The sequence below is a fragment of the Manacus vitellinus genome, unplaced genomic scaffold, assembly GCF_001715985.3.
Source record: "Manacus vitellinus isolate BGI_N305 unplaced genomic scaffold, ASM171598v3 scaffold_19_pilon, whole genome shotgun sequence".
In the NCBI taxonomy this organism is placed as follows: Eukaryota; Metazoa; Chordata; class Aves; order Passeriformes; family Pipridae; genus Manacus; species Manacus vitellinus.
Window position 1 is genome coordinate 8,899,036 of NW_021939395.1, and position 24,026 is coordinate 8,923,061.

Consider the following 24,026-nt stretch of genomic DNA (forward strand, 5'->3'; position numbering starts at 1 on the left):
TGGGGAGAGGGAGGCTCGGTGCCATCTGCCCCCCACCCTCGTTCTCTCGGGGTAAAAGTTGAGGCTGGCTTCTTCCTTGGGCTACTTTGCGCTTATTCTTCGCCTTCTGGTTTTCCACCCCCCCAAAGAACAAGATGGAGAAGTCGGTGCTGTTTCTGTGCCATCTTGTCTGTTTTCTTCTAATAATCAGGAAAAAACCAGAAGTAAATCAAGGGCAGTACAAAGATATACATTATTGCAAACTTTTAAAGTAATCTGCAAAAACCTGCTACAACCTTGTCTTTAGAGTGGGTTTATATATGGCAAGGATAATAAAAGGGTGTTTCTGATGCTTAACATAAAAATGATATTTCTAAGACCAGTCCACATTTGGAGTGCCATTTTAACAAAAGCAATAGCCAGACTATGGATAGCAGTAATTTCTTTACATCTCCCTCCCAGAGTTAAGCAGTGTTTCTGACCACCTTGTATACTCTCACTGTGGTAAGCACTGTGAGTTTTGAAGTATCTAATTGGGATAAATCACAGAGAAAAGGCTATTGCTATCTCTTAAAAGCAGAGATAGCAAAGCTCTTGTACCTCTGCTTCTGTCTACAGAGCTGTACCAAGCTCAGGAACAAAGAGGAGAATGATGTGATGGGGAATTCTTTCAGCAAAAATTAATGTTGAGGGAGATGATTTTGCCAGGGCAGCCCTTCAGCAGCTGTCAACAGAGATACTGAGTATGAGTCCATGTATGCTGAAGCAGCTGCAGGCATCCTTATAGAAGTACAAAACCACTTTTTCTCTACACATGTAGCAAAATGTGTTTTCAGAGAAAGAAAAAATGTAATTAGTGTCCCAGTGCAGAGCTAAAGTGGAGGTAATCACATTATCTCTTCAGTTTCACATCTCTCTTCAATAGCAAGGTAAAGGACTGTCGTTGGTTTTGTCAGAACTTGGAATAAAAGCTTTTTTTTTTTTAATTTAATCTTATAAGGAATATTGAAAAGCTTTCAGAAATTTTCCAGTGGGAAACATTTTGTTCCTCTTCTGTGTTGCATTTTGATGTTTGCCACTCCTGACCAGGGAAACGAAGAGTGGAAAACATGGTGGTGCAAAACCAAGTTCAGAATCCATGAACAGTGTTTCAGACTGCTTCTTTTTGGGTGTTTTTCTGCAGAAATGCTGTTGAAAAACACTCCTGTTTTGAGACAAATGGTGCATTTTGCAGGTGTTTTCGTGGTGACTGTGAGGGCAGCGCAGGAGCACCGGTTTGTGCTCGCGTGCCCACGGCGCCCACTGGGCCGTGCTCTGCAGAGTGGTTTTGCAGGGCACACAAACATCTGCACACCCACACAGCCCAACCGTGCACGGTTTGAGCTGTGCAAGGAACATATGGCTGGGTTTGTTTACCCTCTGCTCATTTACCAGCCAAACTGTAGCAGTAAACAGAAGTTTGGTAATCATGTGGAAGCAAGACGGGTTTGTTCTTTCTCTCCTTTCAGAACTAATCTATGTAGGAAGTGGCAGTTTCTCTCCAGGTTTTGAAGTTTTGTTCAGCTAAATTTTGGTCCCAGTGCTATGGAATTTTAAGAAATTTATGGGACACTTGCATTTAAATGGTTACATTGGAACTGCAGTGTGGCACAAGTGATAGTATTTGGGAGGCAATACATACAGAAAGGCTTAATATCTTGATGAATTTTGAATGCTTTAGAAGACTAGATTTTATATTATTAACTTATTTGGCAGATTTAGGAGAATAAAAAGAATAACCCCAAATACAACAAGCAGCAAACAGTAGGGTACCTTTATCTCCAGGCTGTAAAAGCATGGCATGAAAAACAAAGGATCACTGAGAAAAGAACCAGCCTGCATCTTAAGGTTCTTTAGTAGTTATTTAATTTTTTTTTGTTTGAAATTAGTAACTGTGTAGCTGTTCATTTCAGCTAAGGACTAACTAGTTGCCAGGCTCCTTGCTCTTAGAACCAGTGATGTCCCACTGGTGCAGTCAGAGCTGTGCTGTGGGACACAAGAAGAAGGTTTGCAGATGGAGAGCTTTCCTTCCAGAGACACTGGTCAGTCAGAAAGGATGGTGCTTTTCTTTACAAACCTCTCTTGCCTTTCATCTAGGGGAGCCTGCTTGAGCAGGGAGGCTGGACTAGATGACCTCCAGTGGTCCTTTCCAGCCTTACCCATTCTGTGATTCTGTGATCTCCTTGTGTTGGGCTTTTAAGTCCCAAGTTTAGGACTTGTCTGTGATTTCAAGCTCATCTGATTGATGTGGGTGAAATGATCCAGCCCCATGCCCATGGCAGCCGTGCCAGTCCAGAGCATGGAGAGGGAGCACTCCTGCCAGCAGCACAGTGGTGGATCAGGCTGGAGCGGGTGTGGAGGAGCAGTGGGGAGCTGCTGCCCTTGTCCCTGGGGAGAGCTGTCCCTGTGGAGGAAGGGAGATAATTTGTACCAGTGTGTGTCCATATGGCTGCATTGGTGTAACTGTTGGGGTGAAAAGATCTCTCTGTCTGCTCTGCAGATATGCACAACCCTACGGAAGGGCTTGTGGGCACCTGGGGTGTACACCTCTGAGACAGAAACTTCCCAGCAAGGCCTTCTATGCTCTTCTTTCTGGAGAATTTGGACAAGGAGGTTGTGTTTGGCTTGGCCAAGTCTTGGCCTTTCTGCAGGTGTTTTATCTAGCTATGTAGAGGCTGTCAGGGAGCCCTTGAACACCTCAGATGGGGATTCCCAAGGTGGTTTCCTTTAGGGAATACACTCAGCAATGGTGAAAGCAGCTCCTTGCCCTTGGGACATGTTCCCTGCCCTTCTCTGAAATACCCTGAGAAGTGCTGGGAGCATGCACATGGCTTGGGAGCCTCTGGGGTGGGAATTACCTTTACCTGCTCCCCGGGCACGCTGGAGAGCCCCAGGCTGTGGGAATGGGATTCGGGATGGCCCCAGCAGCCCACAGGGAGTGTGGCAGGGGGCTGTTATAGTCCATTGTCCTACCAGCCACTCTTGCAGGTGCTGGTAGGACATATGTATGTCTACATAATATATGAAATATAATCAAAAGGATTGTTCCACAGAGTGATATGAAGATGGCAGAGCACACGCTGAGCAAACACACCTAAGGATGTTGCTGAGTGTGACGTCGCAGCCAGCTTTCCTCTTGGCTGGTGGAATCACTTTTATATTTATGTTCATTTGGGGAGATCTATAAATATATAAAAGAAAAAAACCTCATCATCAGGCAGCTGTAGATGAGTTTTACTAATCCACAAATTCATTATTCAAGCATGTAAAAATAGCTGGTCCTTGCTGAAAGTAGGGGATGATACTACAGGAGAGTGGCTGTTACTGGTGATGTCTCATTTGCATGGAAAATTGTGGATGCCTTATGATTACAGCCAAGATTGCCCCCCTCAAAACAAGCAGCATACAGTGTGGTTATTTAGCTTGATGTAAGCAGACAGATCAGAAAATATGTAAGTGCCTAATGGGAATATTTCTCATTAGCTCAATTGCCCCAGGCCAGAGGGGCTGGGAGACTCTGATGTATCTAAATGAGCTTTGCAGAGTTACAGTTCTTAAGGCTCTCTTCATCTACGTCAGAGCAATGATAAGTAAATGTGGATTCAGATGCCCTAGTAACGCTTGATAAAGCATGTTAGTGAAGGTGAAAAGTGACAGCCAAACCCAAAAATATTCTCAAGCTGGAAGAAAGGAAATTCACCATGATGTGGTTGGCGGTGGGAGGAGAAATTTGTGGTGTCGTGACTGTCCCCAGATGAAATCAGCAAATTCTGTTGTGTGTGTGTGTGTTTTTAGGGTCGTTCAATAGAAGAAAAAGAAATTCCCTCTACGTAACTGTGACTCTCCTCATTGTGTCAGTATTAATTCTAACGGTGGGCCTAGCTGCTACAACAAGAACCCAAAATGTGACTGTTGGAGGTTATTACCCAGGGGTTATTGTAAGTATAGAACTCCTAGGTAGGTCTAGAAAACTTATTGCCTACAAAGTCCCTTGTAATGCTGCAAATGTTATAAAGGGTGTTCTTGTCCTGAATATTTTGCTCAGTTACTTCATTGCCATTTGATTTATTTGTTTTATTATTATTTTGCACCTGCTGCTCATTCCCATGCAAAAATCACATCCAAATGGCAGCTTCCTCTGAGCTTAGGTAATAACTAATGCTTTTGAGCTAATGGTATGGCAGGTTTTATGTCAGTAGAAGGAACTATAGAACTTCTTTGTTTGCACAGATCACATTCAGCCCAGGCAGAAGTAAGGCAAAGAAGGACCACAGGTGCCAAGAGCAGTTGAGAGACCAGGTCTTGGAATACTGTTCACGTGACTTGTGGTGATAAAGTTCACTTGCCAAAGTGTTTAATGACTTGGAGTCCCTGGATGAGGAGCTGTGGCAGTTTGCCAGGGGAGCATGTACATCAAAGCCACGAGCACATCTATTTCTTCTGTTTTGTTATCAACAGCTGAAAGTGGGAAAGGACAATCTTGTAGCTTCAAATGGCTTAATTTAGAGAAGACTACTGGTGTCCAGCCTTCTTGCTATTAGATGTATATCCTCCTGCAGAAGCATAAGGGACAAGTACATCATGCCTCTCCCAGCATGAGCAAAGGTCTAACCCGAGCTGGAAAGCAAGTCCTGGTCTGTTCCTGTGCATGTCTGAGATATGCTCAAAAAGAAGCACTGAACTGCAGACAAAATGGGTGTCAGCATATTGAGTGTAGCTAGTAGCCCAGCTAGAGGTTTCTGGTCTAACAGCTGTGGAGTGCTGCACTTCTGATTTGGAGGCTTGAAACAGTCTAGATAACTAGGTAGAGGCTTGTTCTTGACTTATTGCTGTTTGATTTATTTGCCATGCATTGCAGATCTCAGGGAGCTTTATACTTCTCTGTGACCGAGTTCCTCTGTGGCTGAAGAAAGCCCCTTTACAGACCTTAGTGTGGAACGTTGTTACAGATTATGTTGGGCCTCTTCTGTTTAGGTTTTCTGGTTTCTCACAGTAACTCCTGCACTTAGGCCTGATCTTTTTTAAAGAGAAGCATAGAAGGAAGGTGTTGAGAAGGGTTTCAAACATTCCACACTTAGCCTACACCCTGTCAGCCTGAGCTGAACCTCGTGCTTCAGAGCAGGTCCTGCAGACTGATGCAGATGGGTTGAGTCTGTTGCTCACGTCCCCTTGACATCTCCTGTGCTATTTATGGACTGGGAACGTCAGCATCACTAACGCTTTTTTAGGACTTAGCCTACCCAAGGAATTAATGAATTCCTGGACTTGGGAAGGGCGCTGAGTTACTTTATTCAGAAGCACCCTGGCAATTTCTGTTTATCACCAAATTCTGCCTCTCGGTTCATTAATCCACTGTATGGTAATGTGTGATGACCTCACCTGTCTGCCTGCACAGGAAAACATTCCAGTGTGCTGCTGGATGCTTCAGCAGGTGCTTAAAATAGCTGATGTTTCATAACAAGCTGGGCTTTCTCCCTTTACTGGGAAAAAGGGCTTGCTGTGGTGCATGAGTACTCGGGGAGCTGTCCCCAAGCAGGTGACTTCCACAGCCCTGAAGAAGCAGCTCCTTGCAGCTCTTGTCATCCAGAACCTCACACTGCTGTTAGGCCTGTGTGCATTTCCCTCAGGGATTCTGTGCACTGTTAGTCATACCCTGAGTGCCCTGTGTTGGGAGGTAAGGTAAGGAAAACACAGAGCCAGAAGTCTCATCACTGCCACACCTCATGCACTGTTCTGTGCTCCTTCAGCTTGTGTTCCTTGGGCAAACACCTCTTGTGGAGGAGGGGACATGCAAAGAAGTGATGTCTAATGCAGGGGATTGTCTTCCCAGGCCTCTTCTTCCAAGGAAGGGCAGAACCGGGCACTGGAGACCATCCACACGAGTGGGATTTTGTTTGGTTGGGTTTTTTGAGGGTTTGAGGTTAGTTTTTTCCCAAAACAACTCAGTTTCTCATTGGTACAACTGGAGAAGCTGAATTAGAGGGTGCAGTGACATGTCCTGTAGACAGGCTACCCTCACCCTCCTCCATGACCACCCAACTTTCATGACTACATCAGTGAGCACCCTGGCTGTGTCTCTGTGGGAAATGTCCTCACCTGTGCCTGGATGACTGAGCTGGGATAGAGAAGCCTGGAATATAGCAGTGGTGCTCAGCAGACAAGAGTAATGATCAGGTGCACAGGGCAAGCACCCTTGTGAAGTGAGACTGTGAGATATGTGTGTTGTCTCCAAGTTACAACAGCTTCCAGAATCTGTGTAAGTGACTGACCTTTCTTATGCTTTCACTGGCAAACCTCTTCTGTAGTGGTTCCTTGCCAAGGATGTTGGCTTCGGGCTGGAAAAGTGCATTCATTTTGTGTCCTGTCCTCCTTTCAAACAGGCATCCCAAGGCATCACATCCATCAGCAAATTAATGATGCAGTTGATGCAGATTCCTAAGATCTCTTTGTCCCATCCATAGAAGAATGAGTAGTTTTTCCATTAACGCAATGAGAATTCCTGTTAAGGAGAATCCACGGATTTATTTGGTCTTCACCTGTTGGATGTACAGACTTGCTGTAATTTCTTCTTTTTGAATTACCTGAGATTATCTGAGGTATTTCACCTTTTGATTTGAAGCTGCTCTGAAAGACCACGTGGATATTTCTCTTATGGATAAAGCTCAAAGGGCACAAAACATTTTTCTTGAGCATTTGCCTTGGGTGTGTGTTGCCTGATCAGCTGCTCTGCTTTAAGCCCTGCTGTTTGAGCCAGCTGCTCTTGCTGCCCACGGCACTGCACCAAAGGTTACTGGGCTTAAGCAGGGCAGAAGAAGATTTAAGACCAACTTTTCATCACGTTTGTGTCTTTTAATCTCTGTATATGCCTCTGCCTGAAAGTATTTGGCTTATTAACTCTTTGTTTTCTATTCCTGGCTCTTAAAATACCGATTCCAAGTTGGTTGGCTCATTCTTGAATCACTGCAGTTTGTCTTGTGCTTTGTTCTGCTTCCTGGGGAGTTGGCCAGTTACTGGGTGTTCTCACCCAGATCTTCACTGTCCCTTGGTCTGTTGTCTGGATTTGCACCTGCTTAATATGACAGGTCCAACTGTAGGACTTCTCTGGCATTTCTCATTTTGCCGACCCATGGAAGTGGAGATGGATGTGCTCTAGACCAACCAGAGACCTTTCTTGGCGTGACACAGAAGTACTTCTGCATCTCCCCTCGTAGTCTGGGGTTCCTCCTTGAAGTCCCTGTTTCTGGCCTGGCTGAGGTGTGCTCTGTCCTGGAAACTTCTCCTTAGTGTAGCTAAATAGCTTAAGGCTGTGGAGAAAGGAGGTGGAAAATCACACTCCTGGATGACTTCACTGAGCTGAAATAAGTGTTGTCAGTTATGGCAGCAAAAAAAGATGCTTTTGCTGCAGTAGCTTGTTCTGTTGGCTGGGTTGGCGTGAGCTCTTCTGGTAGAAGACCCTGGTGAATGCATCCTCACCCCTGGGAATGAGGGAGGAGTAGGAGAAGGCAGAAAGCTGCTAAATCTTCTCAAGTATAAATCTCCCTTATTTCATACTTCGCATCAAGAAAGTCTCTGAGTTAAAAACTGAGGTGATTGCTCACAGGCTCGGTGAGGCTACAGAACCTGGTCCTGCAGATGTTAGTGCCGTGGTCCTGCAAGCTTTGCATCTGGAGAGTCCTGAGTGTTGGTAGGGTTGTTCCAAGACAGCAATGCATATCCTCATCCACCAGCCATTACTCAGCATCACTGGGGCGGGGATGGAATTCAGAACTCATCCTTTTGGTTTCTACACACGCTTTTAGTGCCATATGTGGGATACACCTGATAGTTCCTGCTAGTGAGACTCCACTGGTTTCTTGCTAAGGAAGAGTGCTCACACATCCACAGTATGTTCTCTTGCTGCTTCTGGATTTAAATGTGTTCTGTCTGTATACAAAATATGTTGGGTATCATCCTGATCTAAATGCTAACAATACATTGTTTTTCAGCTTGGTTTTGGGTCGTTTCTTGGAATAATCGGATCAAACTTGATAGAAAACAAAAGGCAAATGGTAAGTTCTTTATAGAAACTTCTCTAAAAAATGACAGTAACTCAAGTATTGTATGTAAATAGTATTATTGGTTTTCCTAACTCTTCCAGGGTAGTATTGCATACCTCTTGAGAACTAGAGATGGTTTCTGGCAGCCCAGGAGAACAAGGCTGTTAACTCTGCTATTTTTAAATTAAAAAAAAGAAATGCTCAAGGAAGCACAGAGTGACTATACACAGCCTCACTGAACTTGGTGGGATTTTTTTAAGGAGCTTGAAATTGAGCATTTGGAGTTTTCAGGATAGTCAGTGCTTCACAGGCTCATGCCCAGGGCTTTTTCTTTTGAGCTATCTCAGTATGTGATACATAATATGGTAAATAAGATAAAAATAATATAGTTATTTTAAGTCTTCTAAAATAAATACTTTGAAGCCCAGAACTCTAGAAAAATTGCTTTTGGCCACTTTCTATTCTAAGCAATGGTTAGAGGAGAAGATCAAGCAGTTGGTGTAACAGCCAGTCTGGAGGTGAAATCCCCTAGAGAGCCCAGCAGAAAGTCCTTCCTGAAGACAGGAGTGCTCAGAGCTGTCTGCTCTACAAATGTCTACAGAGTAAGTCACTTGAGGTATCATCATGACAAAAAGCATGAAGACTGGTGTAACTGAAAAGCAGCCAATCTCTCCAGCACTGCTGATTAACACACTTGTTGCTGGTTCCTGTTTCCAAACACCTCTTCCAGTGAGAAGGAAAACCAAGAAACTTTGCATACTGTAGAGCAGCAGTTGGGGACCTCAGAAACACAGGAGGTGCTGGCTAGACCAGGTGTGCAGCCCACAGTGCTCTCGGGTTCCCTCCTTGTGCTGCAAGGGGGGTTTTGTGTGCTGGGGCTGGGAGCAACATTCAGAAGAGAGCAGGTGGGCAGTGAACATGCAGATAGCACAAACCAGGGGAGATGAGATCACAACTGAGCTTGTGCTGGGGTGGGAGGGGGTCTCTCTGTGGATTGGGGATGGAGCTGGCTCAGATTACCCCTCTTGGCAAGCACAGGACACTTGGCTTGCCACAGGACACCTGTGGACTTGTCTGGGTCTCTGATGGCATCTTGCAGATGCTGTTTCACAAACTCCACACCTTGATGCCCGTGCCTGGAGGTAGGGGCTGTAGTGCTTGGAGACATCAGTAACAGGGCTTAGGGCAGGGGGAAGGCTTTTTGGAGAATTTAGCAAAAGGTGGGGGTAGAGAAAGATCAGTAGAAGTTGGTACCCAATACTGTCCTGGCAGGCTGTCGAGCTCAATCTTTCCAAGCCTATTTCCTCTGCTTGCCCACACATGGCTGGCCAGAGGTAGCACGTGGGGAGGAGCAGTCCAGCTCCTGGAGCACCCTGTGGGCAGATCTGTCTCCTGCCTTGGCTGGGCTCTCCCAAGAGAGTGGCTGCAGTCCCCCTCCCCGGTGTTTTCCCCATGCTCTGGCAGCAAGATCTCTCCAACCTTCTGGTGTGAGGCAGCAGAGGGCTGAGGGAGGTGGTGCTGTCCCTGCAGCCTGTCCCACTGGGCTGCTGCTGCTTCTGCAGGGATGGAGCTGCCTCTGGGAGGGGGCCCAGGGGTCAGATTAGCAGGGTGTGCTGCTGACCGAGGCTAAGGCGTGGTGGCCAAACTGCAGGGGGAAATGGGAGAAATTCCTGCCTGTCCAAATCCAGAAGCTCGGCTGTGCTGCCTTAGCCTTTGCTTTGCAAATAGCAGGCTCCCTGCTGAGCCAGAGGGAGAGGGTGAGGCAGACCCTGCAGGAGAGGACATCTGCCTTTCCCACAGTCAGACAGGGTGCAGGGGAGGTGAGTTTCCCAGTGGATATTTTTTGTTGTTTTCACCCTGGCTCTGTAAGAGCAACATGTCCTGTTCTTTCTGTCCTAGTGGGGTTTCAGCCTCTTGCTCATCGTGTATTAGCAGCATGTCAGCGTCTGGTTGAGCAATGACCATGTTGTGCCAGTCCTGGACCCTTCACAGGAGTGCCCACGAGTGCCAGCATGGCTCTGACTTGACTATTTGGTTATTCTGAAGAGCCCTGGGTAGCCTGTGTTTGTTCTTTTCATCTCTATCATTTTGTGTCCTAAAAAGCACACATGACCCAGCTCTGCAGGGATTGCGTCACTGCTGCCTCGGCCGGCAGGAGCGTGTCTCTGCTCTGACCGCAGAGAGGACATGCAGTAGCTGTCACTTATTGCCCCTGTGCTTTAGTCACACCTCCTCCTTGCCCAGGGGCAGCTTTGTCCATTACATGTTTCCATAATGCCACTGGCAGCGCAGGATTTATTTTTTTTATCTCCTGTGAGCTTCCCCAGTGTCCTAGTTTGCTAAAAGGCAGTCTGGGTCTGGCTTGTTACGCAGCTGGTGGCAGAAAAAGCTAAAAGCAACTTCTGCAGCCGTGTTCTCGTGCGTGTTTCTGTCCGTCAGGTGACTGGGGAGCGTGAGGAGTCGAGTGAGCAGGGAGAGCTAAGCTGAAGCAGCACTCACTCCTCACTTCTCTCCTGCCTGCCTTCAGGAATAGACCTCTCTGTTTTTTCCCACCCAAGCATATTGACTGCCATGCCATACATCTGCACTTCCCACTTGCCAGAGGAAAGGAGAGCTCTCGTCCCCCCAGGGATGCCGGCCCTGCAGGCAGCTCTGGCCCAGCCCAGCTGCCCACTCAGCAGTTTTCAGCTGAGGAGTCAGGGGTTTACAAGGAGTCAGGGGTTTACAAGGAGTCAGGGGTTTACGTGCCTTTATGACAGTCATCCAGGCCAGGGAAAAGTGAGAACCAACAGCTTCACAGCCCATGAGTGGCTGTACCCTCACCTAAAGGGATCCTCAGCCCAGGACACTCCTGCTTCCTGGTTCCTGCACTGTCCAAACCCAGTTTGTCTTTTCTTGTCTGAGTGCTACTTGGTGTGGCTGACTTCATCAAGAGTTAGGTGAGTGAAGACCAATCAAGAATATCACTCAGCTCTTGAGAGGGGCTTCTGCTTGCTACAGTAACAGTATTAAGCCCAAATCAAAGATCTTAGTGGCAAGTTGAAAACTGAGATTTTTAAAAATTAATTTGTATATTTCTATTTGCTGTTTGATTTTTCTTTATCATAAATTCTTGGTGTTTGGTTTTCAGGCTTTTCTTTCTCCAGCTGAGAGAGAGGAAACTGTGTAAATAAAGTGAGCAAACCCATTTCTAGCATTAGATCCTTATCTCTTGGTAGGGCTGTTATGAAAGTATCATCATTAACCTTGTATTTATTTTAAACAACCATATTAGCAACCATGCAAGCAGGCATGACCAACAAATACCCTAATTGTATATATTTAGTGTTTGGCTCACTTCCCATCTCCAAGGCTCATGCTATTTAGGGAAAATATCCTCTTTCATGTATGTATGAAAAAAAAGGACAGTACAGAGGAAAACCAAACTTGCTACAAAATAACCTAAGCCATAAGCCCCATTCTTCCACTGAGACTGTGAGAAGCTGCACCTTCTCCCCTTGTGTAATTTCACTGGTTTGGTTGTGAAACAGGGTGACTGTGATGGATAATGTGAGTTGGGATCCAAATGTGGAGATGCTGGGGCTGAGTGGGGAGGAAATGCAGGTGTTTACAGCAGACAGAACCAAGGTCCCAGTGTAGGATCTGATCCTGGAAAACTTGTCACCTGCTGCCATCTGCAAGTAGTTTGTGGCACAGCATCTAATATTCCAGTAGCAGCCTAGTGGCTGTGATGTGTTCATGTGGTCACTGGGATAATTTCACAGTCTGCTCCGTCTGCTGCTGCAGGTTTTATGTCTATGCCTTGAATACTTGCCTCATCTAGAAAACCATTTTATTTTCTCTCATTTTGAAGCTAAGTTAAGTCAGCAATTGTACAGGGACCATTTCCACTGTCCCAAGCAAGCCCTCCTGCATCCCCACTCATTTCTCAAGCTGACCTGTTCTGCACATGGATGTTCCTGGAGGAAGGCCTGTTTTCACTTAGGGAGATCTAGGTAAAACCGGTGTGATTAACCTAAAAATCCTCAGGTACTTTAAAAATACACATAGGATCCTTCTGGATTGTGTTAGGGAAGAGTTAAGGACAGCAGCAGCCAGAAGAGGAGGTGTATCCTCAGCCTAAGTTTAGCCTTTTGGAGTCATGGAAAAACCTGCCTTACTATCTCAAGTGCCCAGAGAACCAGTCTGGCACAGTGCTGCCGCTCCTGCCGCTTTGCCAGCAGTGAGAGCAGGCTGTGCAGCCCAGGCAAACATTGGGGTCATTGATTGCTTGAGGGCTTATTGACTGTGGTTTATGTATCCTTGTGGAGAGGGCACAAATCACTTGGTTGTGGAGAGGCAGATGATACTTTGCTTTGTTTTCCTTTCTCAGCTGGTTGCATCGATCGTCTTCATCAGCTTTGGTGTCATTGCTGCGTTCTGCTGTGCCATAGTAGACGGTGTCTTTGCTGCCAGACACATAGTAAGTGCTTCCAGGAAAACACAGGTCCTGCAATGCTTTTACTCTAGGAAAGCAAGTGATGGTGTCTGCAGTCCTGTATCGGGACACATCAAACCCTGCAAATATACACCATGTGCTGAATGCTGTTTCAAATCATAAGCTTTAGAAAAATGTATCTTTTTTAAAAAATATTTTTAAATTAGCATGAAGAATTGAGATCTTAAAATTTTTGTGTGTGTGCTTTATGTGTTTACTGAGTCTCACAACTCTTAAGATGTAATGTGAATTACAGCTATCACCAAGGGATAAAATATGACCAGTAACATCTATTTTGTTTTAAATGTAGGCAGAGGTAGTTCTTAATGCAGAGTCAACCACTGAATGTTGTAGTAGAATGAAGCAATTTGATACAAAGCTCATTAAAGCATTAGAGTATAAACAGGAAACAGTTGTTCTCAGTTTCCATTTAGTGACTTAAAAAAAGGATGAGCTGCTGCTGTCACGACCAATCACTAGTGCAGTGGCAAGTTGGGGTGGGGGGTGCCATGGCTGGGATGGTACAAAACAGTCTCTAAGTTTCCCCAGCCCCTTTAGGTGGTCTTTTTGGTTTAGCTGCAGTACTGATCCTGGTGCCTTTCCCCGGCAGGACCTGAGGCCGCTGTACGCGGGGCGATGTCAGTACTACTCCAAGAGCACGACCCCGCCTGAGGTGAGAGCAGGTTTGGCTCTGCTGGCTCTGAAGGGGCAGCTTCATGGTGCAGGTGGAGGAACCTGCTGCCAGGAGTCTGCTCCAGTGTCCTGGAGGTCTGAAAAGTGAGGAGGGGGTGGGAGGCTGGGCCTGGGGTGGGAGGACTCAAGGAGGTGAATTCCTCCATGCTTGGTACTGCCTCATTAGTGAAGGAGCAGGTGGAGAGGAGGGGATGGGGGATAGGAAAATACACCAGTTTCTCTAGATCTTCAGCATTCATTATGGGATTAGGGTGTGGGTTAAGAGTTCAGACAGCTGTAATTTCTGTGGGTTTGAGCAACATGTACGAGCCTCTGCACCCCTGCTGTTGTATTCTCCAAAGAAAAGCCTCTCAGGGCTCCCAAGTTCCCAAGTAGTTTTGAATAACCACTATATTCCAAATTAGAATGCCTGCTTGAGGTGCAAAGTTAAGTACTACTCAGCAGCATTGCTGGGGTCCACTCTCTTTTCAGGCCAAAGCCTGTCCATGTGAGCTTGGGTGTTACCACCCATGGGCAGACAATGACCACTTTGGTCAGTTATGCACCAGTATGGAATTCTTGCTCTCAGTTTGTACCGTGCTGTTGGCAGCTCTGTTGCTGTGTGGTGAGCTGTGTTCGTTCAGCAACAACTCGACTGCCTGTAAGAGCTGCAAACCCCCTTCCTATGCAGGCGTGGGCTTGTCTGTGAGTTCCCCACTGTGAAAGGAAATGCTGGTCTGTTCTAGTCTAGTACATCTTTATTCCAGTAACTGTGGACTTTGCAGGAGCAAGATAAGGAAAGAAAAATCTGCCTGGGGCTAATCTGGAGATCAGTGCAAAATCTACATGTAGAGCAAGCCAAATAGCAGCAGAAACTGTTTGAGGATGTCCCAATATGCTTTATGTATTTTTCTCTGTGTTCACACAGGCGATCTGTCACCCACAACGCCGTGCCCCCTGCACACCAAAAATAAAAACCAATACCTGCTTCTGCTGTGACCTGTACAACTGTGGGAAGTAAGCCAAAAATGCCATTCCTGGCCGTGGGAAGGGCAAGCAGGTGTCTGCCTTGCAGGTGTCTGGCAGGCCAGGACAGTATCGGTTAATGACAGTTGTTGTGGGAAGGGATCTTAAGCTGTGGTTACCAGCCACCAGGAGTCCCAGACAAAAGCTAACCAAATAAAGGGGTGTGTAAACACACCAAAGCCATCCCAGCTGTGGGTGAGCATGCTCTGGGCCAGCCCAGCTGGAAAAATGAAGAGGACAGGAGTTTCCATTGCTTTTGTGCTTGGTGTCCTCCCCAGTTTCCCCCCCTACTGAGTGTCACCTTCCTTCTGTTGGCACTGCTTGTTCCCTGGGTCTTATTTTGTTTTAGATGGTTATTGGTGTAAAAACTGGGACACTGTTCTTCCTCTCCTTGTGACCGTTTCATTCCCCACCCTGCCAACAGGGAGGAGAGTTCACAGGCTGGTGTTCATAAACCTCTCTGCCCATTTCTGAATATTGTTTATGGTCACAGAGGGTTGGAAGGTGAATCAGCACTGTGCAATGAAGAGTCAGAAGGTGGTTACCAATCCAGAGCCACTGCAGAGTGATCACACCAGCTAGATCAGGCTACTGTGCCTAAGCCAGCTTCATTTACAGCATGTGCTGCTTATATCATGTGGAGTCTCTAATGTGTGTCAGCAAGCAATTAATAAATTGATTTTTTTAGTGCTCGTTCTTGCCTAGGGCTGTTCCAGGCTTAGCATTTCTCACAGTACTTAGCTGGGCTGGCCCCCACTTAAATCATTGACTGTGGTGGAGGAAGATCAAAAGCTGCTGTTGGGAGAGGGTAGGTGGTTCCCTGTGCTGGGAGTGATCCCTGGTCTTTGTAGGACTTTGTGTCTGTGAAAGCCGTTGCAGAGGGGCGAAGCTCACACCTTCCTTTAGCAATTTACAGAACATTATCCCTTTGTACTGGCTGAAGAGAGGGATTCACAGAGACAGTGTTTGGAATAGAAAAGCTTGAAACTTTTCTGTATTTCCCTTTCTTTGGGTTTTGGGGTTTTTTGTCCCCAGGCAGGCTGGTTCAGGGTCCTGCCTCTGACCCATTTTCTCCTCTTTGATACAAGATACTAGTTGTTACCATCTTAATCTTGCTTAACACCACAAAAATATCCTTCACTGAGGAGGTGCTGGTTCTTTTGGGATCTCATTAAGAAAGGCATGGACCTTCAAGACCGGTTAGTGCACATGTAAAGGATGGAAAATGCAGAAAAAGTGATGGCAGTCTTGCATCCCTCCTGATGTCTGGCTGTGGCAGCAGAGGATGAGCCCCTTCCCTTGGATAAGTACATGCTGTATGTCTCTGAACAGTGCAGAATGTTCTCCTCAGTGCACCAAGGCTGGCTGAGAGCTCTGCACTCTGACACATCTCCATAGGAACAAGCTCTTGCCAGCAGCACATGCAGGTTGTGTTGTTGGAGGCGGTCACGGTGTGTGCTCGGGGTCACACGGAGGTCGTGCCAGCAACGTGCAGGTTTTTGTGACCTGTGCTTATGCTTGAAAGCCCTGTCTCCTCGTTGCAGTGTCTCCTGCAGTGGCCTGCTACAATGAAATACGGAAAAAGGAAAGGAGAGAAGTCAAAGTTGAGTAATGAGGGAAGGAGCATGGCTCTTGTGAAAGGGGACAGGTCCTGAAGGCCTTGCAGAGTCTGTTGGGGACCTGAGCCTGGATCTCCTGCTTCTTGACCTTCAGTATGAGCCTGTTCTTTCCCATTTCCTCAAAGCCCTTGTGCAGTTTGAGCCTAACCCTGTATGTGAGCTGAGAGACAAGTCATTCATAAGCTCTTAATATTGTCTGTCCCTGATAAATATGTTTTCTGAAGGGGAATTTGCTGTAGCCCACTACATCTGGTATGTTATGCTGAAGGCCAGCCTGTGTCCTGCCCAGCAGGCAGAGAGAAGTCATTCCTGAAGAATCCCTGTAAGGTAAAATGTATGCAGGTATTCTTCCCTGCATATGCCAAGGCAGTGGAAGGATTAAAGAAAGGGTTTATTTCAGATGCAAGGACCATTTATTAATGATGCTGCGCACTGGGCCCCCAGGGGAAAAAGGCAATGCCCTGCCTTCTCCAAGGCTCTTTGTATCTTCTCTCTCTTCCCCCACCCTCTCTGTCCAGAGGAGGCCTTGTACACATCTGCAAAACCCGTGTTATCTCTCTGCATACCTGGGAGATAGCTTGCTCACAGCTTCTCCCTGCAGCTTTCTGAAATGCAGAAGGAAGGAAAAAAAGAACATCTAACCCGTTTTAGAAGGCATTTTGCAGTCTTCCTAAGTGAAATCAAGTTCTAGCTTTCCATCACAAATTCTTCCAAACTTGTACCTATCCCTACAATCCCGCTGCAAGACTCCAGCCCACGTGTTGCAGGAGCTGCTTTTCCTTTTCTAGAATAATGACCTCGCTGGATCCCACCAAGTTTTCTCTATCTCTTTTCTGCATGTGGAAAAGCTTAAAAATGCAAGCAGAAAGACCTTTCCCTGCCAGGGTGCCAGGCTGTTTTAGAGACTGCTTTGTCCTTGGGAAGCCTGCAGGACCTCTGGAGATTTCAGATGATAGAAATAACCGGCAGATTCAGACTCAAGGATATTTGGGTGTTTGCAGGCCTTGCTTGTTTCAGAGCACATCAGTCTTCTGCTGTCATTGTGCAGGGAGATCTTGGATGGCACAAGCGTGGGATCTACCACTCCCTTGGTAGTCAGGTCCAGGCTGTCATTGAATTGCAGAATGCATTTTACTGTCCAGCAGAAGTACTCAGGTTTTCGATGCGTGGTGCAGTTTTTTTATCATTATTGTTTTTCTTTCCTAATCTAGCAGAGTGGAGATTTCTGGAGGCTACTATGAATACATTGATGTCAGCAGCTGCCAGGACATCATCCACCTTTACCACTTGCTCTGGTCAGCAACAATTCTGAACATAGTGGGGCTATTCCTGGGGATCATTACAGCAGCAATCCTTGGAGGCTTTAAAGACATGGTAAGAGGGTATCAATTTCTCTGTATATTAAGGCAAAAAAGCTCAGGCAAATTGCCTTTTAAAAATAATCATGAGAACAGCTATTAGTATTTCCATGCAAATTATCTATGCATCACTGCAATCAGGATGAAAAGGAGGGCAGGAAATAACTGTGAGGGGAAAGTGGAAGTGATTCACTTTCTGATCTCAAGTCACCACCTGAGCACAGTTAGAAAAGATGAACAGAATTAGGAGGTTGTATTTTCAAAAGGAACCTTCTCAGAGGTGTTGGCAATACCAGGATGAATGAAAATAAGCTCTTTCTTAAAAATTGATCTTCTTTTCATAGCGTTCTCATTCTATAAGGAAATGTGTGGTGGTTGCTCATGAATTGTTGATTTTATAGCAGTAGTAGGGTTCTGAGCTTTACAGACTGTTAAAGCAGCTGTGTTAGGCTGAAACTCTCCATCTGGTTTCTTCATGGTGTGGAATCTGGAAGGGTGAACTGGGGATCAAAACCAAACTTCAGATAATGGAGAAAATGCTGTTCTGACAACATGAGCTTTGAAATACCCTCACTTGACCAAGCTACCTTCCATACAGTTTTGTTCTGAAAGCACAAATCAGTGGGGAGAGCTGAACATTCAGCAGATACACTTGGGGTTTTTTCAGTCTCTTGTGACTCATTTGGAAAAATACAAAATGAGACACACAGAAAAAGAGCATTTGTTGTCCTGGCTATACATTTTTCTTACAAAGAAATCTTGGACCCTGCACTAAGGGTGCCATATTGCAGAACTCTGAACTCTTTTCAGACTCACCAGTATCTTCCCAAATAAAATAGGAGACACATTCCCAGCTGTGCATTGGAGCCCTTTGAGATTTGATCCACACCAGAGAGCCTCTAAACCTCTGCAAAAAAAAAGATGCATAGAAGTGTCTGTGAACAGCAGTACAAGAGGATTTGAAATATCTCAAAATGCACTGAATAACAGAGTAATCAGAATTAATGGGTCATTTCTCCTACTTGTGAAGATGCAAATCTGTTTTGTCTGAGTGCTGGTGTGCACTGGGCTATTACCAGCTTGTTCTGTGGCATCTGAGAGGAAGCAATGAGTGGGTGATGAATGAAATGACCTTGGGACTTAGCTGCTGCCCTGAGAGGGAACTGGATTGCCAGTGGCTAATTCAACAGAATTGAGGTCTAAAGACACACAGTGCTCCTCTAAATCATTTCTGCTTTCATTCAGCTGTCAGCTTTCCATGACTTGGTTAGCAGCCTGAAATTCTCTTCTTTTTGTTTTAACAGACTCCTTCCCTCCCTACGCTGAACTGTACGGTTGAAAATGCACACCCTTCAGTGACCTACTACTCAAGGCCACAAGTGACATCTTACAACACCTACTACCACAGCACTCCTCACCTGCCTCCCTACTCTGCATATGACTTTCAGGTGGGGAATGTTACAGGATGTTTTCTTGTTTAGCAGCAAGGTTAAATCCAGCCAGTCCTGCAGGACTCTGGAGACCTGCCTTCCCATCATTCACACAGTTTAATTTTCTTGTTCCTGCAGAACATATCCAATCTTTCCTACTAGGTAGGAAAGACTAAGTCCTTGGTAGTGCTCTCTCTTACTAAGGCAGTATTTTCCTGAAAGCTGTCTTTGAAGTGAGGGCAACAGAACCTGCTGCCTGCCTGCCTTCCCCACCTCTCACTAGTAGAGGCCACATGAAAAATAGGCATTGCCTCTGGCACTGCAGTGTTCTGAGGAGAGAGGCAAAGCCAGGTGTTCAGGTGCTAGATTTTATTGGGCCAACTACTGTGTCTGAGAGAAACAGATGAGCTTTTGGAAACAAGCTATTTGAGCTCCTGAAGAGACATGATGCCTCAAAAGCTATCGTGTGGTTTCTTTCCACATGGTTCAGCTAGTCTAAGGGTGGTCTCTGCAAACAGCACCTCTGCTGTAATGCATCCCTTCCTCTTTGAATTATGGAGCTGTGCTGTTGGAAGTGGTGTGTTCACGTGAAGCTTTCAGCTCTCACTGGTGAAGCAGATGAGGACATTTCCTCCTCAGCTCCTTTGTCAAGTGGATGTTACCACAGTGGTGATGATAACACATCATACATTTTCTTTGCAACCATCAGGGCTGAAGACTTTTTTTTATTAACAAGAGGTTAAGGTCTTAGAAATCAGCTAAGAGGTGTGCTCTGTGGTAGCCACCATCTCCCTCATCAGAGCCATGCATAAGAGTTAAATCTAAACTTTTCTGGTTTTACTGCTAGTGGCACTAGACAACACTGCTGTCAGGGCTTCCTAGGTATGCTTGAATACTTATATCACAATTTCTAGGATTTATGTATACAGATTTGTGATGCATTTTTGAGATTAATGAAACCTGGGACAGTCACTGGCATCGTATCACTTACAAAAATGCCAACATCAGTGCATACCAAACCAAGCTCGTCTGCAAAGTCCTCTTCTCAGCTTCTCAGCAGTTCTAAGTGCTGTCAGACTCAGGATTTGTCAGTACAGTAGCCCCAGTACCTGCAGAGAGCTCAGCATGGGTGGATTTTCCTGCTTTTTATCTGGAAGTACTGCTGGGCTCTGCTAACACTTAGAGCTCAGCTGGACGGATCAAAGTCTCAGGGTCTCAGTGCTGTGAGCACAGGTGTTGGCTTAGGAGTCAGCACAAAAGCTGGGCATAAATTCAGGTAATCTAAATTTAATATAGCCAAGTCTCTCTTTGAGATGCAATTCCAAGTCTGCGCTTTGTGTATCTTCCAGGAAACTTGAGGGCCTGCATGAGAGCCTTAGCTGAGCCTCTGGCTGTGGAGACTCTCTTGCCTTGAACCCTGCTCTGCTCCAAGCAGTGACTGTACCACCCTGACACCCTCTTCTCTGCCATCCTGCAGCAGACAGAGCAGGCCCAGCATTGCCTCTCAAATTCCTTTCAGAGGATGCATTGCCTCTGGTGCAAGAGTGCTTCCCACTCATCCCACAGATGTTTTTTTCCTTCACAGGAAAAAAACCAGCACTATTCCAGAATTTCTGAGGAAGCCTGTGCCCCTGCAAGAGCTTTCACACACAAATCTAAAGTGGCAGACCCAGCTCTCTGGTTTTTGGGAGAGCTGGTGGGTGTTGCAGCAGCCACTACTTGTGCCATCGCTAATGACACTCCACACTCCTCCAGTGGTGAGGAAGGCACCAGGCCTTTGCAGGGGGCTGTGATGGGAACTGGGCAGAAGGAAAAGGTCCTGGTGGAAGCAGTGCCATCTTACTCCTCATTGCGTTCTTGGTTGGGGGCAATTGGGTGAGAAAGCCTCAGAGTTTTGACTTCCACAGGCCCTGAGCCACGTTTGGCTCTGACAGGAGAGCGCAGGCGAGCGTTGACCTTCTCTGCCTTTCACCCTCTGTTGAAGGAGGAATTAATGCCATCTTCCCATGGGCACTCCCATGCCCCTGACAGTGCAGTGCAAATCCTCCTCCCACTTGCCAGGGCCTTAAGCCAGGAACATTTGGGATTTCAGTTTGTGCCACAGCTAAAGGGTGGTGGAGGGGTGTGTGGTGCCTGGGCTCTGCCCCAGTGTTTGCTGGTGTGTCCAGGCACCACCAAACACTGTTTGCTCTGCAGGTGGCCTGTTCAGGGGGGCCAGGTGGAAAACAGCAGCACAGGGGCACCACGGCTGTCTGGGGCAAACCCACCGTGTATTAGTGGCCAGAAGAGTTGTTGTGGTTTGACCTCAACCAGTTGTGCCCCACACAGATGGGGTGGGGGGGATCAGGGAGAGAATCAAAAGTGAGAAAATTCGTGGGACAGTAAAGCAAAGGCCATGTGCACAAGCAAAGCATGAAGCCACATGGTCTGGGATATCCCTTGGGTCAGTTGGGATCAGCTGTCCCAGCTCTGTCCCCTCCCAGCTCTTTGTGCCCCCCCAGCCTCCTCCCTCGTGGGGTGGGGTGAGAAGTAGAAAAGACCTTGGCTCTGGGTAAATGCTGCTCCATGATAAGGGAAACATCCCTGAATTATCAACACTGTTTCCAGCAGAAATCCAAACCACAGCCCCCTACCAGCTGCTATGAAGAAAATTAACTCTTTCACAGCCAAACCCAGCAGAGGCACAAGTGGAAATAACAGAATTGTTATTTGTATGTACACGTTTTGCAGAGGTGAACCTTGCACTGTTAATTTTGAATTGCTTGGTAATCAAGTATCACTTTGCTGAGGTCCTTGACATTATGAAGTGGTTACATTACAGCCTTCTTGCTGTCTCTGCAGCATTCCAGCGTGTTTCCAGCCTCCACTCCCTCTGGCCTCTCCGATGACCCCCAGTCCATGTCGCCATCTCCCAGCTATATGTGGGCCTCTAATGCGCCGCCTCGTTACTCGCCACCGTATTTTCCCCCTTTTGAAAAGCCACCACCTTACACACCATAAAGAATGTGGGAAAGAAGACAAAAATGCTTGCCATCGAAATAATTGTGAACATTTTGTATTTATATTTTACTGTGGGAGGCAGCAGGAGGATAGATACAGAACAGAATTGCAAATACAAATATTAGATTGGACTGTTCTTTCTTGCGAGACTTTGTTTCAGAAGTTCAACAATGGCCTGTGACAGAGGGGACAGACTGCTGATGTTTTAAAGTGTTGGTGAGTAGCAGGTGACCTAAATGTCAGCCTCTTTGGTTCATGTAGTCCTTGATTTTTAATAAAGTGATCCAACACAGATGACAGATTCTGGTCTGCCTTACTCCATCTTGTGCCAAGCTGAAGTAAGGGCAGCCAGGATCGATAGGAGCCAGAGACTATCAGTCTGTTTAAGGTGAGGGTGCTCGCAAACAGTGTGACTCGACACTGGTTTTGTTTGGCCTTCAGGCTCCAATTGCTGGGATTTTGGGCAGGGAGGCACAGGACTTGGCTCACATCACTTGTTGGTTACAGCCTACACACTGGAAAAATCTTGGGGGAACTGCAACAGTGTCTCAAACTTCAACCCTATTGAAAAGAGGTAACATCCTAGGATAGTCTCGTAGATTGTAGCAAAATAACTGGAACAATGCTTTTTTGAGGGGGGGAATCTTTAATAGGCAAGCTGTTTTTATTTCAGAATGCTTCTTCAAGTGAAATGGAAGGTGAAATGGAGTTGTCTCTCTCTGAATTCTGTGTAAGTAAAGCTGAAGTCAAGCATTTTGGGTGGTTGCACTGCCTAAATCACCCTTGTATTCCTATAAAGAGCATCAGAAGCTGTCCACAAGTCACTGAAACAGTGCAGTGAAAACATAATGTATTTATTTATTTCCCTTTTGTTTGGTTGGGATTTTTTTTTTAAGCTTGTACTTTTAACTTTTTTAATGGACTGAATCAGCTCCCTGAATAAGCACTGTTTTAGTAGCTGTTTTATGGGCTGCACATAAGGAATATCCACTACTTGTTCTCCAAGACATAAGTCTCACACAGTAAAATTCAACACCCTGTAATATAGGATGAAACTGAGGAATTTGCAATTACTGTTGTGACTTTCATTTAATCTTCAGCTGATGACTATGCTGACTGATCTAGATTAAAGCAGATTTTGCATGCATCCTGCATAACAAAAGAAGGTCAGCTTTGATATGTGACACACTGACCTGTAAAGTGTGGTTCTACTCCAGGAAGTGATTTCAGATGACAGTGTTCAGATCTGAGCTGCTCAACCTGAGCATTCTCAGCTGCTTACTTCAGGGATACAAATAAGGTATTGACATTTTACTACTTATTTCCTAAAGATTTAATTTCCTTGGCCTCAGTTTGTTGACTCTAATCCTCAGTTGCCTACCTTTACTTGCAACTGATGCAGACCAAAAGGCACTTAAGAGGTTAAATCTGGCTTTCAGAATCAAAAAGTGGAATATATGCTAGTGGGGTGGGGGAAAATCCAGCTGGATTTTAAATTGTGGCATCTCCTTTTAATCTATTAAAAAAAAAATCAAAATCAATTAAAATGCTGTCAACATGGAAAACAAAACACTGAAGTCTCTGATCTCACTTTTGAAAGTACACCCACACTTTATAATGCTGTTTTTAATCCTATGCATTTGCAAAGCCTTTAGGCTAGACTCTGTGTTAACCTTATCATTTCCACTGTCAAATACTAATCAGTATGTTAGTATATTAAAGGATAATATTGTTTATCCAGAAGCAAGTGTAACTTTTCTCCAGTAAGAAGGGGAACTAAACAGCTGGAGAAAGGAATACAACTTATAGGATTTAAAGCAGTAGTGTATGCAAAACATATCCTGGTCACATTTGGTTTGTTGAAGTGCAGCTCCTATAAATTTGCATACTGAAAATAAACTTATATACTAGGGCATCCTCCCTTTTATATTACATTTTACTGAATTAAATCTTGATAAAGAGATCATGGGCAATTTCAAAACAGACAGTACTTCTCTTGATAAAACTCCCCACAAAACTAGAATTAGAAGGGCACATCAATTTAGTATCAGAAAACATTTTATTCCTGTATCTTTGAGATAACAAGTAACAGTCCTGTCCTACTTCTGACAAACACTCTACCATTTGTGCCTGTGAACTAAATAGGGCTAGAAGGACTAGGGGACACCACAGGACAGGACAAAACTCCTGAGGGTAACATAACTTACTGGCAGAGGAACAACTGGGAAATTACTGATTTTGAGTTGAAAAACATTAAACTTAGGAAATATCCAAATTCTCATTTTTTCTAAGGAATGCTTAAGCAAAAGTTACATTGCTGCTTTAAATTCACTATAAAAGGACAAGGCCATTTTCACATTTAAAAAAATTACTGGTGGGATTTTCTGTTG

General features: G+C 45.6%; 1 protein-coding gene across 1 annotated transcript in view; it reads left to right on the plus strand.

Moving 5' to 3' along the window:
• The window catches only part of TMEM255A (transmembrane protein 255A), a 24,261-nt gene extending 1,104 nt beyond the window's left edge, over nucleotides 1-23,157 (plus strand). Inside the window, exons 2-8 of the mRNA XM_029959101.1 lie at nucleotides 8,004-8,066; nucleotides 12,427-12,516; nucleotides 13,142-13,204; nucleotides 14,132-14,220; nucleotides 17,060-17,222; nucleotides 18,511-18,654; nucleotides 21,478-23,157. Coding sequence (XP_029814961.1) covers nucleotides 8,064-8,066; nucleotides 12,427-12,516; nucleotides 13,142-13,204; nucleotides 14,132-14,220; nucleotides 17,060-17,222; nucleotides 18,511-18,654; nucleotides 21,478-21,636 — 711 coding nt within the window. The 5' untranslated portion in view covers nucleotides 8,004-8,063 and the 3' untranslated portion in view covers nucleotides 21,637-23,157. The remainder of the gene's footprint in view (nucleotides 1-8,003; nucleotides 8,067-12,426; nucleotides 12,517-13,141; nucleotides 13,205-14,131; nucleotides 14,221-17,059; nucleotides 17,223-18,510; nucleotides 18,655-21,477) is intronic.
• Nucleotides 23,158-24,026: the final 869 nt, after the last annotated feature.